Below are 16,208 nucleotides of genomic sequence, written 5' to 3'. Positions count from 1 at the left end.
ATCTACAAACTTACAGGTCTTTGGAATGTGGGAGGAAAGCAGAGCACCTGGAGAAAACCCATGCAGTCACAGGGAGAATGCACAAACTTTGTACAGACAGGACAGATAGTCAGGATCGAACCTGGGTCTCTGGCGCATTAAGACAGCAACTGTACTGCTGTGCCACTGCACCATCAAAGTTGTAGCCTTCAGATATACTGAAGGTTAATTGGCAATAATTTAAAAAATATTTGCAATTTCATCAGCTATCTTCAGGCCTGACATAGTTTCTATTAAAGTCACTAAACTTACTTCCTACGGTTACTAAATACTGTTGTGCCCCTATCATTGGTTACATTTATTAAAATCTGACAATGTTTATGAAAAAGTAACATTCAGAAAATAATGATTTTAGTGGTTGAAGTTTATTGGATATTATAATTGCTACCACGTCATGTGTTAGTAACCTCAGTATATAATTACCTCTGCTTGTTAAGGCATGTATAAGATATGTTTTCTTAAAATGAGCCTATTTGCATATTAATGTGAGAACATAACAGATGTAGCATGCACTGGCAAATGTTTATCCCCTTCAGACCAAAAGCTACCTCCTCCTTGCTGGATGATAAGATCTTAATTCATATGTCGGAAATATACAGCACTCGTAAACAAAAGCATTTCCTTTAGAAGCTACTTCTAACAGCAGTTGTGCGAGAGAGATTGGTTGTTGCACAAGAAGCATGAGATGAACACGGTCATTTTATTGTTTATGCCACTGTACGAGCAATGAGATACCGACAAAATGCAATATGTCAGCCATCGGATTATATACGAACATTAGTGGGAATCAAAGAAACTCAGTGAGTGCCTGTTTGCTTGTACTTTGTGTCTCAGCAATTCCTTTTTATAATGTTGCTCTTTAGTTATTTTTCTTAGCATTTAATGTGAATCATTTTGATTTTGACAAGCATAATCCTACTGCAGTGTAGAAGTTTCAATCAGAACTTTTTATAGAGATTCTATAAGAATATTTTATCATGGATCTTATCTTTAGAATATTAATGGCAGCTTGTCACCGCTTGCATCAAGGAGCAGGAGTAGACTAATCTGCTCCTTGTGTCTGTTCCCCCATTTAGTTTGATCAAGTTTTATTTACAATATATGGCTCTAGGGTCCCATTGTACAATTATCCATTAGATTTCTGAACAAGTAAGTTCTGAAATCTTGATGTTTTACAATTGTAAAATATGAATTATGCAAAGTATAAGACGCCGCCATGGCATTGCTAGCAAAGGTCCTGCCTTACAGCTCTGGCTATATGTGGAGTTTGCAACTTTCCCTCCGGGTGCTCAGGTTTCCTACCACATCCCAAAGATGCGCAGATCAGAAGATAAATTAGTTGCTGTAAATTGCTCCCGGTGTGTAGGTGAGTGTGGAATCAAATTGATGGGGTTGAGGAGATAATTAAATGAGGTTAATGCAAATGGGTCATTGAAGTCACTATTGACTACTGTACATTGACAGCAATATTTTGGATAACTCTAAAATAATGAAGATGGTGGGTTAGGAGTAAATTAAAATCGTCAAATTTAGTAATTAAAAAAGCATGAATAATAGTTTTAACTGCGGACGAGTTGATTAAAGACAGTTTCATGTAATATTCCAGAGGAAATAGGTGGTCATGATGGAAATGGATGTGGAAATGTGGTCTGAAGCTCTTTAAAAGAATACTATAACGACAAGATTGTGCACACTTTTTGTTGAGTCTCTTACCATTTCCAAGAAGGCCTTTGCAATCAGTATTTGGGAATGGATCCCTGTGTTGATTAACTGTAATTATTGAGATCTTCTTTATATACCATTGGAAATAATTTGTAGCATCATTGTTCACTGGAAAATTATGCCACACTTTCGGACAATGTTGGCATAGGTCAGCACATTGAAAAAAAATAGAAGGGGTTGCAAGGATATTGGAAGGTGTACAAATTATTGAGAGACACCAGAGGAACATTGTGGGAGTGGGAAGAGTAACAGTTGCAGGTGATTCTTCATCGACATGAAATAAGTATAAAAACAGATATATGCCTCTTATAGTTGAAAGGCAGTGACTTTGCTGTGAATAGGGCCAGATTTCATTCTCTACAAATGAACAAGATGATTTTAGACATTACAGTTCTGTCTCTAAGTCTAGTTTTTTAGTGTAGAACTAATTAATTAACCAAATTAAAGTTCCCAACATCCTTTGTGGAATCTATAACCGAATCTTCTGGATTATTAATTAAATAACATGACCATTATGCTACCTATATTTTTCAAAGCTATCTCAACCATATAAATTCAGTCTCTTACATTGAACTACAGTAATAACTAAAAGGGCAGCACAGTGCCACAGGGGTAGAAGTGCTGCCTTACAGCATAAGAGACCCGGGCATGAACATGACAATGGGTGCCGTCTGTATAGAGTGTGTACATTTGCGCTGTGACCGTGTGTGTTTTCTCTAGATGCTCTTGTTTCCTCCCATATTCCAGAAAGTGCAGATTTGTAGGTTAATTTGTCCCTAGTGTGCAGGTTGTGAAAGTGGGATGGCATAGAACTAGTGTGCGGGTGATCGTTAGTCGGCATGGACTCAGTGGGCCACACTGCATCTCTAAACTAAACTAAACAAAAGAAACAACCCTATTTTTTAGTTTAGTTTAGAGATTCAGCGCGGAAACATGCTCTTCGCCTCGAGTCCGCACTGACCAGCGATCCCCGCATATTAACACTACCCTACACACATTAGGGACAATTTCACATTAATACCAAGCCAATTAACCTACAAACCTGCACGTCTTTAGAGTGTAGGAGGAAACTGGAGGTCTCGTGGAAAACCCATGCAGGTCACGGGTAGAATGTACAAACTCCATGCAGCCAAGCACTGGTAGTCAGGATTGAATCCGGTTCTCTGGCGCTATAAAACAGTAGCTCTACCGATATGCCACCATGCCGTCACACTGATTTTATACAGCTGGCTGCTTTGTAATTTTGCTATCAAAACCTACTGTTTTTAATCCATTTTACATATTGTACAGCTACTCTATATTTTAAAATTCAAAGTTTAATTTTGGTGAGTCTCAATATTAAGAGCTATCATTTGATTTGACATTATTTGGTGAGCATATTAGAGCAATTATTTTAATGTTATAATCAGAGTTCAATCTTTATTTCTAAATTACTTGCTGAGCAGTTTCACCTTTTCTGGTAACGATGGTGCTTCTGATGGTTCCTTGGAATTTCGTACCATCTTTAAATCAGGTTTAATTTTACCAGTGGGCAAAATTTTGTGTAGTTACCACATCAAAAATAGCACAGTTATCTATAAGTAAGATGCAAGAAGTCTGAACTGGGCCTTCAATATGTACACATTTATCATTTGGGATCAGTATTTGTGTCCGTCCCCCCCCCCCCCCCCCCCCCCCCCCCCCCCCCCCCCCCCCCCCCCCCCTCCCCCCCCCCCCCCCCCCCCCCCCCCCCCCCCCTCCCCCCCTCCACCAGTGGTATTTTCTGGTGATCAAGGTGAAAAGGGGTTCCTCGTGCTTATCTTAATGACATTTCAAGACTTCCTTTAAACATTGGGAGTGACCAGGTTGAAACTGACGAGAGTAAGTAGCTATTTTATGGTAGGCGTAACTGCATAATTTTTGATCAGTGGATAATCTTTGCTGTTGGGAACAGTGACTACTTCAATTTTGACAAGGTGTCTTCTTGCCAATGTTGTTCACACTATCTAAAAAAAGAACTGGTGGATGATACTTGTACAGCTATGTTAGTAACACTTAAATATTACATTCAAAGAATTGGATGGTTTAATTAAATTAACAATTGAGATAATATTTAGATTTTAATATGGATAAACGTTATATATTTCCCCTTATGAATAGGATAAATGTAATGCATATGCTCGGAGGAAAGATAAATATTTTTGTATCTCATTGAAGTAAAAGCATAAAAAGGAAACACAATCAGAATGTGATCTTATTAACGAAACTAATAATTTACATATACACAGGTCAGCAATGCAACCTGATGATAGTTTGGAAGGTTTAAAAAAATTGTGGCTTGAACTTTATTGAGGTCAATTTGTTTAGAAAAACAAGAAAACTGAGAAAAGCATGCGGCCAACTGTACTACAACCATGTAAAAACACTTTTTTTAATGAAGCTATTTTCACCAGAGCTTTACATAGAAGCACATGTAATGTTGACAAAAGTTATAGCAATGTAAAAGCAGCAATAATCTACTGTAAGATTTGAAAATACCATTTCAAAATTGCATTACAAAATTAACAATTAGCTCATCAGAGTGGCACCCCTGTGGATGGACTCCGGGTAAAATTAATTACTCATAATTCCATTAAACTCAATTAAAAATTAAACTGGACACTGTGTTATGATTGGGATGGAATGTAATAAAGATAGATGATCAGGCGGACTTTTGCTGTCTCAGTTGCTTTCTTCCACTCCCCTCTTTCAATCTAAAATGTCTTTAATTATTCTTTTTTTCCTTTCTGAAGCCATTGTCCTGAAATGGTCACCCTGCATCTTTTCAGATGTTCCTGTATGACCTGGTGTCTTTTTCAGCAGTTTCTCGTTTTGTTTCCAGGCATACTGGCCTTGAAGAAAGGCAATTGTTTTCGTCAGCGGGTTTCTGCTCATTTCTTCTTGATTGCTTTGCATGCTTCTACCACAAGCAAGCTTGTATCCTGTGTTCTGAACCAGCATAGACTCAATTGCAGACTTGGGTACATAAGGGACTGAAATCGCGATCAAAAAGCAAAAAGGCTGCAGGTCTAGTAGCATCTGTGAAGGGGACTAGATAGATGACATTTTGGGTCAGGACCCTTTTAAGACTGATAAAATGTCCTGACTCAAAACATCATCTATCCATTCCCGTCCACAGGTGCTGCCTGACTTGGAGTTTCTCCAGCACTTTGTTTTTTGCTACAGTTTCACTTCATCAGTTTAATTTAGTTCTAAATATCTCACTTACGAGAATGGCTGAAGCAGTCCCCCACTTAAGGTTCCTCTTTTATGGCAATTTTTTTTCTTTTAGTTTCAATCCTAATTGAGTACCGTCCCTCGCCTCTTATGGGACATTTATGAATGGTTTGATACCTTTTCCTATTGTCAAGTCAGCAAGCAAATTATACCCTCCTTTACAAGGTTCATCTCCAATTCTTTTTTCCCTTCAGGACTTCTCTATCTCTATTCATGACAATAGTCTAGCAATCAGTATTCACTTCAGGATTGCCAACTCCCACACCTGCTTTGATTGCTCTTCCTCCCACCCTCGTAAGGATATTGATGCATTCTTCTATATTCTCTATTTCTGATGTGCATATTCTGAAATACCATCTTTCACATCAGACTTGCCAGCAATTCTCATTTCCCCACTTGTTCTTGCCTTCCACCCTGCTTTTTCCATATTCAATGGATCGTTTTAGATATTATTGCAGCATGATATCATCCCTCTCCTTTCAATGGAAATGTTTTCCTCTGCACCAGTGGCCATCTCCTCAATCTCCACCAAAGTTTGCTCATTTTCCAACAGTATCCTCCTAAGCAAGCTCAGAAGATGCAATACTTGTATTTTTTATCTATTCCAGGAATGCAAATGCTTTAATCAGATGAAATAGTGACTTACCTGTAATTTTTTTTGTATGTAAGATAATTATGAATGAGGGAATGACTTGTCCAAGGGAGACAAAAGTTCCGGAGAAACTCAGCGGGTGAGGCAGCATCAATGGAGCGAAGGAAATAGGCAACGTTTCGGGCCAAAACCCTTCTTCAGACGTTGCCTATTTCCTTTGCTCCATAGATGCTGCCTCACCCGCTGAGTTTCTCCAGCAGTTTTGTCTACCTTCGATTTTCCAGCATCTGCAGTTCCATCTTGAACGAATGACTTGTCCATCTTGATTCATCCATCCAGAATGATTCTTGCGCCACTACATTTTTCAATTGTTTTTAAATGATTCTAGACCATTGTGTTTACTACTAAAGGTAGTAGGAATATTCCACACATCACTCATGTATTGTGCACAGTGATTTTCTGCTACTTGTTCGAAAATGTTTGTCTCCATCTTGAACCAGTCCTTTTTTTTACTCACTATTTAATTTGCAGTGTTTGTGGTATCACTTACTTTTCATTTCTGTGTGTGGCACTTTACCTTATTTACATTCATTTTGTCTAGCATTATTCATGCTTCCGATACCTTGGCTACTTTATTTGTATTTTCTGAGCGGCTTTATTCAATGTTGCTGCCTCCATTATGACATCCACACAAATATGATTGCTTTTTATTGTTTTTGAATTTGTATACATTAGAAACAACAATGGTTCCAACAGTAATCTCTGAGATGCCCCTAACTCTGATTTGACCCCATAATGATCACCTGTTTCCCATTCCTTAATCAATTTCTAATACATTATCTGAGTTGATCAAGAGGCCTGAACTAAAGGATGCTTACCTACTGAGATCGTGGGGGTTGAATAAACTTATGGAGGTGAGGATATTGAAGGCATGGAGAGATTTGAAATGAAGCAAGAGAATTTAAAAATAAACATGATTTTCATTATCATTTGTTTCCACATTCTATCAAAAATAGTTCTTTTAAACAAGGCTAACACAGTTCACAGTTTTCGGCACCTGATTTCCAGATAATTGGTCAATATTTTGTTGTACCTCGCTAGTAATATTACCTTCATTTCTTGGGTAAATTACAGAGAGCAAATTACAATAAACTTTGACTGCTATGTGTTCCGTGCAATGGCGTCCTTTAAAATCTTATGAAGTAAGTCATAATTTAATAATGTTGATCAATCAAATACCATGGTTTGGTTCCCTTTGGAGTGTAAGGACAATTTACACAAATTTCAAGGAATAAATAAACGGACACATCCAGGGTAAATTACAGAGCACATAATCTGTCAATCAATCACTTAATATACTTTTTTCTTCCTTTATTCCATGTATTTACATTTCATTTCCTCCTGTTACTCCCATCTCCTCTACCCATTCACTTCAGCACAACAATTAGGTAGTCAGCACTTGTAAACATAACATAATGTTCAATGATCAATGTCACCCCTCTGTCGGTGGATCACCAGCTTCCTGACATACAGGAAGCAGCATGTGAGGCTGGGAAAGGTTTAAAGCACATCTCGGACCCGCAGACCCTCAGCATAGGAGCACCGCAACGCTGCGTACTCTCCCCTCTCCTCTACTCTCTCTACACCAATGACTGCACCTCCACAGACTTCTCTGTCAAGCTTCTCAAGATTGCGGATGACACAACCCTGATTGGACTGACGCAGGATGGGGAGGAATCTGCCTACATACAGGACATGACACAGCTGGCGTCCTGGTGCCATCACAACAACCTGGAGCTCAATGCTCTTAAGACAGTGGAATTGATTGTGGACTTTAGGAGAGCTCCCCCTCCCTTCACCCCACTCGCTATCAACAACACCACAGTCACATCTGTGGAGTCTTTTTAGTTCTTGGGAACCATCATCTGCAAGGACCTTAAATGGGGGGCCATCATCGACTCCACAGTCCAAAATGCCCAACAGAGGATGCACTTCCTGCGGCAGCTGAGAAAACACAATCTGTCACAGGCAATGATGGTCCAATTCTATACGGCCATCGTAGAGTCTGTCCTCTCCTTCTCTATCATGGTCTGGTTTGGTTCAGCCACTAAGCACGACAGCTGAGAAGGTTGTTGGCTGCAACCATCATCTCTGACCCCTCTCACCCTGGCTACAAACTCTTTGAATCACTTCCCTCTGGAAGGCGACTCGGGACTATCAAAGCTGCCACAGCCAGACATAAAAACAGTTTTTTTTTCCCGTGAGTAGTAATCGATAATGTTTTATTATTAATGTTTAATGTTTTATATGTCATTCTTAATTGTCACTATATGTCATGTTGTCACTTGCGAGTGGAGAACCAAGGCAAATTCCTTGTATATGAACATACTTGGCCAATAGACATTCATTCATTGGACCTGGTGTTCAATCAACACCACAAAAACAGGATGAGGCACTTCAAAGTACTGCAGGTGCTGGATGTAACAAATATCTAAATATCTTGAAGGTCAAGTTGCATCAATGGAGAAATAAATGGTTAATCTTTTAAGTCATTCATCAGAACACTTCAGCTGGGATTCACCAGCGTAAAACATAGATCTCGTAGAAATGTAAAATCGTGGTTATACTGCTGCGAGAATGTTTTAGTTTTTTCCAAACTGTACTGAGGACAACAGACAATTCTTTCTGTGCCGTCTCGTATCATGGTTCTATGTTCAATGAGATTCACGAATCCTACAGCAATATTCTGGGTTTCCAGGAATGTAACAATACTCTCCAGGATGCTGCCTCTGGCAATGTCGGAGCAAAATTCTTGGGTCAATTAGAAAAAGCATTTTATTTTTATTTTGTCTGAACGCGTTCATTTAAATGGAGATGGTCTATTCAACCATTTGGTAGTCAGAAAGCGTCCATTTGGTTAAGGAATGGTGTGAGTTTGACAAATAGGTGGTCAGTGTTGTGGATGTGGCCAAGGCAGTTGGAACATCTCCAATAAAATATTCAACCAGCGTTTGACAATCAAGGCTTCAACATAAATGATATGCATAATAGACTTTACTGCTGCCCTTGAAGATTGCAGAAGACCATGGTTTTTCAGCTAAGAATTACAAAAGGCCACATCAGTAATCCCCAGCTCAATCACATTATCTAGGCTTCATATCTTTGGCCTGTACAACCCAAGTGGAATGTCTGAAAATGAAAATGAGAGACATTTTTGCATTCATTTAAAGGTAAACGGGACCACCAGGTAACAAGACCAGAAACATTCAGGAGTTCAGGGAACCTTCTTGAAGAAAATATACTATTTTATGTTTTAGAATTAAATCCCTTCTTCAGCACTCATAAAAGAGCATTGCCAATCTTGCTCCAGTGGCTGATGCTGCCTGGCCCCAATGGATATTTCTGGCTTTTTTTTTAAATTTTAATTGCCATTTAGAATATTCATATTCTTATTTTAAATAGGTAATATAGAAAAAAGAATAGGTCACTCTGAATGTGTAACATTCTAGAAAAGTTCATGATAATTGGACAAGAAATTTGCATTTCTTGATCATAATCAACTTTATGCCTCGGGCTATAATTATAGGAGGTATCAATTCCTGAATTAAGTTCAGAAGTTACTACATACATTGCACCTGTCAGAAGGCCACGTATGCTGTAAGCAGGACTAATGAATATGCTTTTTTCCAAATCTGTAGATCCCTAATCTTAGCCACTGGAAAGTTCCCAATTTGTCAGAGCAGTAAAAAATCAATCTTTTAAAATTTATATCTCTGTTATTGATTGAAAAGTATTTCTTGAAATGCTTGAATACTTATCATTGTTAAAGTGGCAAGAATCAATTTTAAAATTCTGCATCTTAAAAAATTGTTAATAATTGGAAAAGATAACGTTGGTTAACGTCTTGTATACCAGCAGCGTTTGAACAGCAATTTATTCAGGAGTATTGGTAACCCTTTTTGGCTAAAATTAACAAATTATGCTAATGGAATGTTCATTGTGACTTCCAGTATGCCATTAACTGTTTACACTAAATGCCTACATTTTAATACATCAAAATAAACAAATGTTTTTTTTGCGAATCACAGGATGCATTAGGTCATTTTGCTGTATGGCCATGTGCACTGTAGGTGTCATTCAGTGCTTCTGTGCATTCGGTGGCTGGCTAGTTTTAAACAACATGCCTGTGTTCACAAGTTGTGAACTTTTTTTGTGGTGTTTTAATTTGCATATGAAACACAGCCTCCACAATGTGTCTTATTTGCTTCAGTTGCCAATGGGTAATGGTTCCTAACAGCCCAGCTCCAGAGGGTTTTGCTTTAATCTTTTGTGTTCGGGCCTGATGTGAGATTCAGCTGAGCAATCTGACACTTCTCCAACTGCTACTGTTTCATCTTCCAGGAAACCCCAGCAAGAATGCAGAAATCTTGAAGTTGCTACTGCTCAGAAGCAGCAAAGCTATAATATATCAAGCTTAAACCTTACTCCGATCACTCGGGTGAGCATGATGATGTCTCTTGGTCAGCTAGCTAAAGGGGCCAGCCTGGATGACTTACTGGACACCTGCATTCAGTCCTTTGGTAAGATTTACTTTTATTATAGTGGAGCTCATTGTTCTTCGTAGAAAGGAGTCTCATCAATCGGTCTTTTACCCTGTTAACAGATATCTTTAAATTAAGAATTGTTTAATTCATTTATGAACAGTTACATAAAATAATTCTGATTTTAGAATTATGAAAGCATTTTAAAAGATTTAATTCTACATGTATCACACCATGTTTATTAGTTTCCACAGAATAAAAGTAATAGATTTATAAAATGTGTAAGCAGTGCTGATATATTGTAATTTTAATGCTTTAATGTAGACAGTTTAAAACTATCTCAATCAGGTTACACACAATGTAGCTGAATAGCATGGGGTTTTTTTTTAAGTGCATTTAGCTAAAATATTAAAATGCATGGATATATGATTAAAATCAGTTTAATTCTTTTCTGAACAATATCTGGAATTTTTTAATGAGATTTTTTATAGCATAAAGTAAACATTCTGTTATTTCACTTTATTCAGAGAACTATTCAAAAAATTATTGTGGTTATTCTTTTGTGCTACCATATGCTAAATAATTCATTTAAATGTAAAGGGTTGTAAATGAGTGTTCATGAAATGAATGGGTTCCTATTAAATTCAGAATCCACAACATTTATTTTTCCTGAGCTTTGTGAGAGAATTGTTTCATGCAGTGGCAGAATACTGCCACATTTTTGAGGAACATGGATGGGAACTGTCCCCGTTTTGAAATGAATTTGTGAAAATGGTCTTTGTGTTTGTGCATGTCTAAATCAGGGAAAAGGGCTCACACAGAATCTGGTGAGTCCCAATGGTTTAAGAAAATACAGTTTGATCAGCTCACAGAGTCCATGTTTTGCTTTTATTTTGTATACCTCTTGTCACTTTAGGCAACTTCATTTTGATGAATAATAATGATTATCATTAAATACTGTAAATTAGCAATGCGGAAAAATGCATATGTAATTGTTTATATATTTTGCTGACAATTTTCTGCATTATAGTACCATGACATTGTAAACCAGCATATTCCATTCAAATTATTTTATGAGAGTACTGTATCAGAAACATTAATTGTCCCAGATATCATTGACCAGACTGATTCCTGGGATGTCAGGACTTTCATATGAAGAAAGACTGGATAGACTCGGTTTGTACTCGCTAGAATTTAGAAGATTGAGGGAGGATCTTGTAGAAACTTACAAAATTCTTAAGGGGTTGGACAGGCTAGATGCGGGAAGATTGTTCCCGATGTTGGGGAAGTCCAGAACAAGGGGGTCACAGGTTAAGGATAAGGGGGAAATCTTTTAGGACCGAGATGAGGAAAACTTTTTTCACACAGAGAGTGGTGAATCTCTGGAATTCTCTGCCGCAGAAGGTAGTTGAGGCCAGTTCATTGGCTATATTTAAGAGGGAGTTAGATGTGGCCCTTGTGGCTAATGGGATCAGGGGGTATGGAGAGAAGGCAGGTACAGGATACTGAGTTGGATGATCAGCCATGATCATATTGAATGGCGGTGCAGGCTCGAAGGGCCGAATGGCCTACTCCTGCACCTATTTTCTATGTATCTATGTATCTAAGGTAGACTGAAATATTATCAGGCAAAATGAAAAGTGACATTAACTGTTAAGATCAAATTAGTCTGAAGAAAGGTCTCAATCTATGACATTTTAGCTCTTTTTGAAAATCATGTATCATGTCATGCCACAAACATTTACTCCAAGGTACTGAAATATACTTTTACAAGGCACATACCGTTTTAGGTGCTTAAAGATTACAGTGCTTAAAGATTATGGTGCTTAAAATCTATACCTGCTTTATCCTCAGTTTCAGCAAACAAAAGGCACCTACATCCTAAACAGTTTGGATTACATTGCCAGGCTTTAGGAATAATCCCAAATTAATGTTTTGCTCATGAAGAAAGTTATTTGTTGTTAATATGCAGTCAAGAAGAAGTGGTTTTGAATTTGTGGGACATTGGCATCAGTGTTGGGGAAGGAGGGAACTGTTTCAACGGGATGGACTCCACTTGAACCCGACTGGAACCAGACTCCTGGCAAACTGTATAACGAGGGCTGTAGATAGAGCTTTAAACTAAATAGTGAGTGGGGGGGGTCAACAAATTAGAAGTGTAAGGGTGGAGTTAAAGAGAAAGAGAATGCAGGAAATGTTACAGAAGTCTCCCAAATGAATGGGACGGAAAGTTCAAGAAGGGGTACGAGTGGAAGGTTGGGTAAAATCGAGGCCGGTGTGAGAAGGGAGGTGAATATCGAATGAAAGGTGTATTTGAATGTGTGTAGTATAAACCAATGTGCTCAGTTAGAGATTGGTAGGTATGATGTTGTGGGAATTACAGAGACTTGGCTGCAAGAGGATCGGAGCTGGGAGTTGAATGTTCAGGATTATACATCATATCTGAATGACAGGAATGTGGGCAGAGGGGGTGGGGTAGCTCTGTTGGTTAGGAATGTAATTCAGTCCTTCGTGAGGGGTGACATAGAATCAGAAGATGTAGAGTTATGGTGGATAGAGCTGAGAAATTATAAGGGTAAAAAGACCCTAATAGGAGTTATTTACAGGCCCCCAAATAGTAGCCAGGACATAGGGCACTAGTTATATCAGGAGATAAGATTGGCATGTAAAAAAGGCAATGCTACGGTGGTCATGGGAGATTTCAATATGCAGGCAGACTGGGAAAATCAGATTGGTACTGAACCCCAAGGAAGGGAATTTGTAGAGTGCCTCTGAGATCGATTCTGAGAGCAGCTTGTAGTGGAGCCTACCAGGGATAAGGCAATTTTGGATTTAGTGTTATGTAATGAACCGGATTTGATAGGTAAAGGAACCATTAGGATGTAGCAACCAAAATATGATACGTTTTAATCTGCAATTTGAGAGGGAGAAGGTGATATTCGATGTATCGATGTATTGCAGCTGGGCAAAGGGAACTACAGAGGCATGAGGGAGAAGCTGGCCAAAGTTGACTGGAAAGGGGACCCTAGCAGGGATGACGGTGGAACAGCAATGGCAGGAACTTCTGGGAATAACCTGGAAGATGCAGAATCTTTTCATTCCAAAGAGGAAGCAAGATTCTAGGGGGAGAAAGAGGTGACCATGGCTGACAAGGAAAGTCAAGGACAGTATAAAACTAAAAGAGAAGGTGGATAACATTAGCAAAGATTAGTGGGATGCCAGTGGATCAAGAGTTTCTTCAGTTATATAAAGAGCAAGAAAGAGGCAAGAGTGGACATTGGACCGCTGGAAAATGATGCAGGAGAAGTGATAATGGGGAATAAAGAAATGGCAGAGGAGTTGAATAACTTTTTTGCATCAGTCTTCACAGTGGGAGACACCAGCAACATGCCTGAAATTCAAGAGAGTCCGGGTGGAAGTTAGTGGAGTGTCTATTACTAGGGAGAAAGTGCTTGGGAAGCTGAAAGGGCTGAAGGTGGATAAATCACCTGGGCTGGATGGACTGCACCCTAGGGAAAGAGGTGGCTTTAGAGATTGTGGAGGCATTGATAGTGATATTTCAGGAATCACTAGTCAGGAGTGGTCCCAGATGATCGGAAAATTGCCAATATTACCCTGCTGCACAGAAAGGGAGCAGGGCAGAGTAGTGGGAACTATTGGCCCCTTAGTCTAACTTCGGTGGTTGGTAAGATTTTAAAGTCCATTATAGATGATGAGGTTACGGAGTACTTAGAAGTTCACAATAAAATAGGCCAAAGTCAGCATGGCTTTGTGAAGGGGAGGTCTTGCTTGACAAATTTGCTGTAATTCTTTGAAGAAGTAAATAGCAGGAGAAAAGAGAGTCAGTAGATGTTGTTAACTTACATTTTCAGAAAGCCTTTAATAAGGTGCCACATGTTAGGCTGCTTAGGAAGATGATAGCCCACGGTAGCAAAGGGCAGATACTAGCATGGATAGCAGGTTGGCTGGATGGCAAAAGACAAAGAGTGGCAGTAAGGGAGGCTTTTTAACGGATATTTATCAAAGAGTTTTTCTCTGGAAAGGGGTTCAAGACAGGCATGTGCGTGGTCACCATTACTCTTTGCATTATATCTGGAGCCACTAGCTCAATAGATAAGACAAATGAAGATAACAATGAAGGACTGAACATAAATTGGCTGTTATGCGGATGACATTTTGATTTATTTGGGGCAACCAACAAACTATTTTCCTAAATTGATGCAATCACTCAAACAATATGGTCAACTATCAGGATACAAGATTAATGTAGGTAAAACCCAACTGCTTACATACAACTATAGCTCATCAGGAGATCAGAAGTAGGTACCCTCTGGCATGGCAAGCAGAATATCTCAAATATTTGGGCATCATTATACCAAGGGATCTTACAGAACTATTAGAATGCAATTATTCACCTAAACACCAAAACATTAAGGAGGATATAGCTAGATGGAACCTAATTCCTTTCTTAAGTCTCAGCTCGAGAATTGAATCTATTAAAACGAACATATTGGCAAGACTGTTATATTTATTTCAGACCCTACCAATAGAGAGATTAACCAAACACAATTTAAAGAATGGGACAAAATATTGTCAAGATATATATGGCAAGGTAAAAGGCCTAGGACCTGTCTTAAAACCTTAGAGTTAATAAAAGAAATGGGGGGATGGGGGTCTACCCTCTTTCAAAAACTATTATCAGGCAGCACAGTTAAGACCTATGATATGCAGGTACAACCCATCATATGACGCTCAATGGAAAAATATTGAAGAGAGAACACTCGCCATTCCTGTACAAGCAATTACAGCTGACAGCAACCTACATGACTATATAAATGCTATTGAAACTCCTTGGGTAAAATTGTCTCTTAAAATATGGAAAACAGTTATAACAGAGTATAATTTAGAGGAATACATTACAGTCCTAAAATGGTGCACATATGACAGAGACTTTACTTCTAATAAATTAGATAGTAGGTTTAAAGAGTGGACAGTTAAACGTATAACTGCTCTTTGTAACATAATGAAATAGTTAAGTTTTGAAATGCTTAATGAAAAATTCCTGTTAGAAAAACAAGACTTCTATCGATACTTACAGATGCGGAACTATGTTAATAAAAATGTTAAAATAACAGAGTCAAGGATAGGTTTGATGGGATTATTTAGGAAAGCGTATAATTCAAATACTGGTAGTAAAATTATTTTATGTATGTATAAAGGGTTACTGAAACTTAAATCACACTCAACCTTACATATTAAAACGAAATGGGAGAAGGAAGGAGGGATAATCATATCCGAGGAAGAATGGACAGCAATATGGAAGTATCAATGGAAGTGTACCAGCCCACAAAACTGGAGAGAGTTTAGTTGGAAAAGTCTGATACGGTATTTTATTACGCCTTCTCAGAAAGCTAATTATGGTGGGTACTTCCAGTTTGCTGGAGAAAATGTGGAAATTTATGGGCAGAACATTACTATGTTCTCTGGGAATGCCCTGTCATTAAAGATTTTTTGGAGAGAGTTACATGATGCCTTACAAGACATTTTTAGATGTCATGTGCCCCTGGAGAGTAAGACCATGTTTTTTGGACTCATACCTGAAAACTGGTGGAAAAAAGACAAATACTTACTGAATATATTGATGGTAGCTGGTAAAAAAGCTCTGACAAAGAAATTGTTTATCTCAGGAGAGCCCAACTCTGAATGCATGGATGGACATAACAATGGACATTTATAAAATGGAGAAAATAACGGCATATGTTAACTTTAAACTGGATTTATTTGTGTCACGCTGAGAAAATTGGGTTAACTATGTAATGCCTCATAGGCCAGACATTTTTACAAATTTTTGGTTATATGGTAAAGAAAGGATTACTCCCTAAGTGGTTGTAGTTTTTATTGTGTTCCTGTTTCTATATTTATTTTGTACAAATTTCAAAAAGGCAATTCAAGACAAACATAAGTGGATGATGTATACATATAGCATTATACCTGAAACCCATTTTATGCGAATGTGTTTGCTGTGGAAGGGCAATAAAAGAGTATATTTTTTTTAAAAG

The 16,208-nt window shown here is 38.3% G+C and overlaps 1 protein-coding gene across 1 annotated transcript in view; it reads left to right on the top strand.

Moving 5' to 3' along the window:
- The first annotated feature begins 446 nt into the window (after positions 1-446).
- The window catches only part of LOC129700327 (RAS guanyl-releasing protein 1-like), a 97,821-nt gene continuing 82,059 nt past the window's right edge, over positions 447-16,208 (top strand). The window contains 2 exon segments of the mRNA XM_055640721.1: positions 447-839; positions 10,010-10,188. Of these exon segments, the coding sequence (XP_055496696.1) occupies positions 766-839; positions 10,010-10,188 (253 nt within the window). The 5' untranslated portion in view covers positions 447-765.

This window comes from Leucoraja erinacea, chromosome 9 (assembly GCF_028641065.1).
Source record: "Leucoraja erinacea ecotype New England chromosome 9, Leri_hhj_1, whole genome shotgun sequence".
NCBI lineage: Eukaryota > Metazoa > Chordata > Chondrichthyes > Rajiformes > Rajidae > Leucoraja > Leucoraja erinaceus.
The sequence above is the reverse complement of the archived record's forward strand: the minus strand, read 5'-3'. Positions and strand labels throughout refer to the sequence as shown.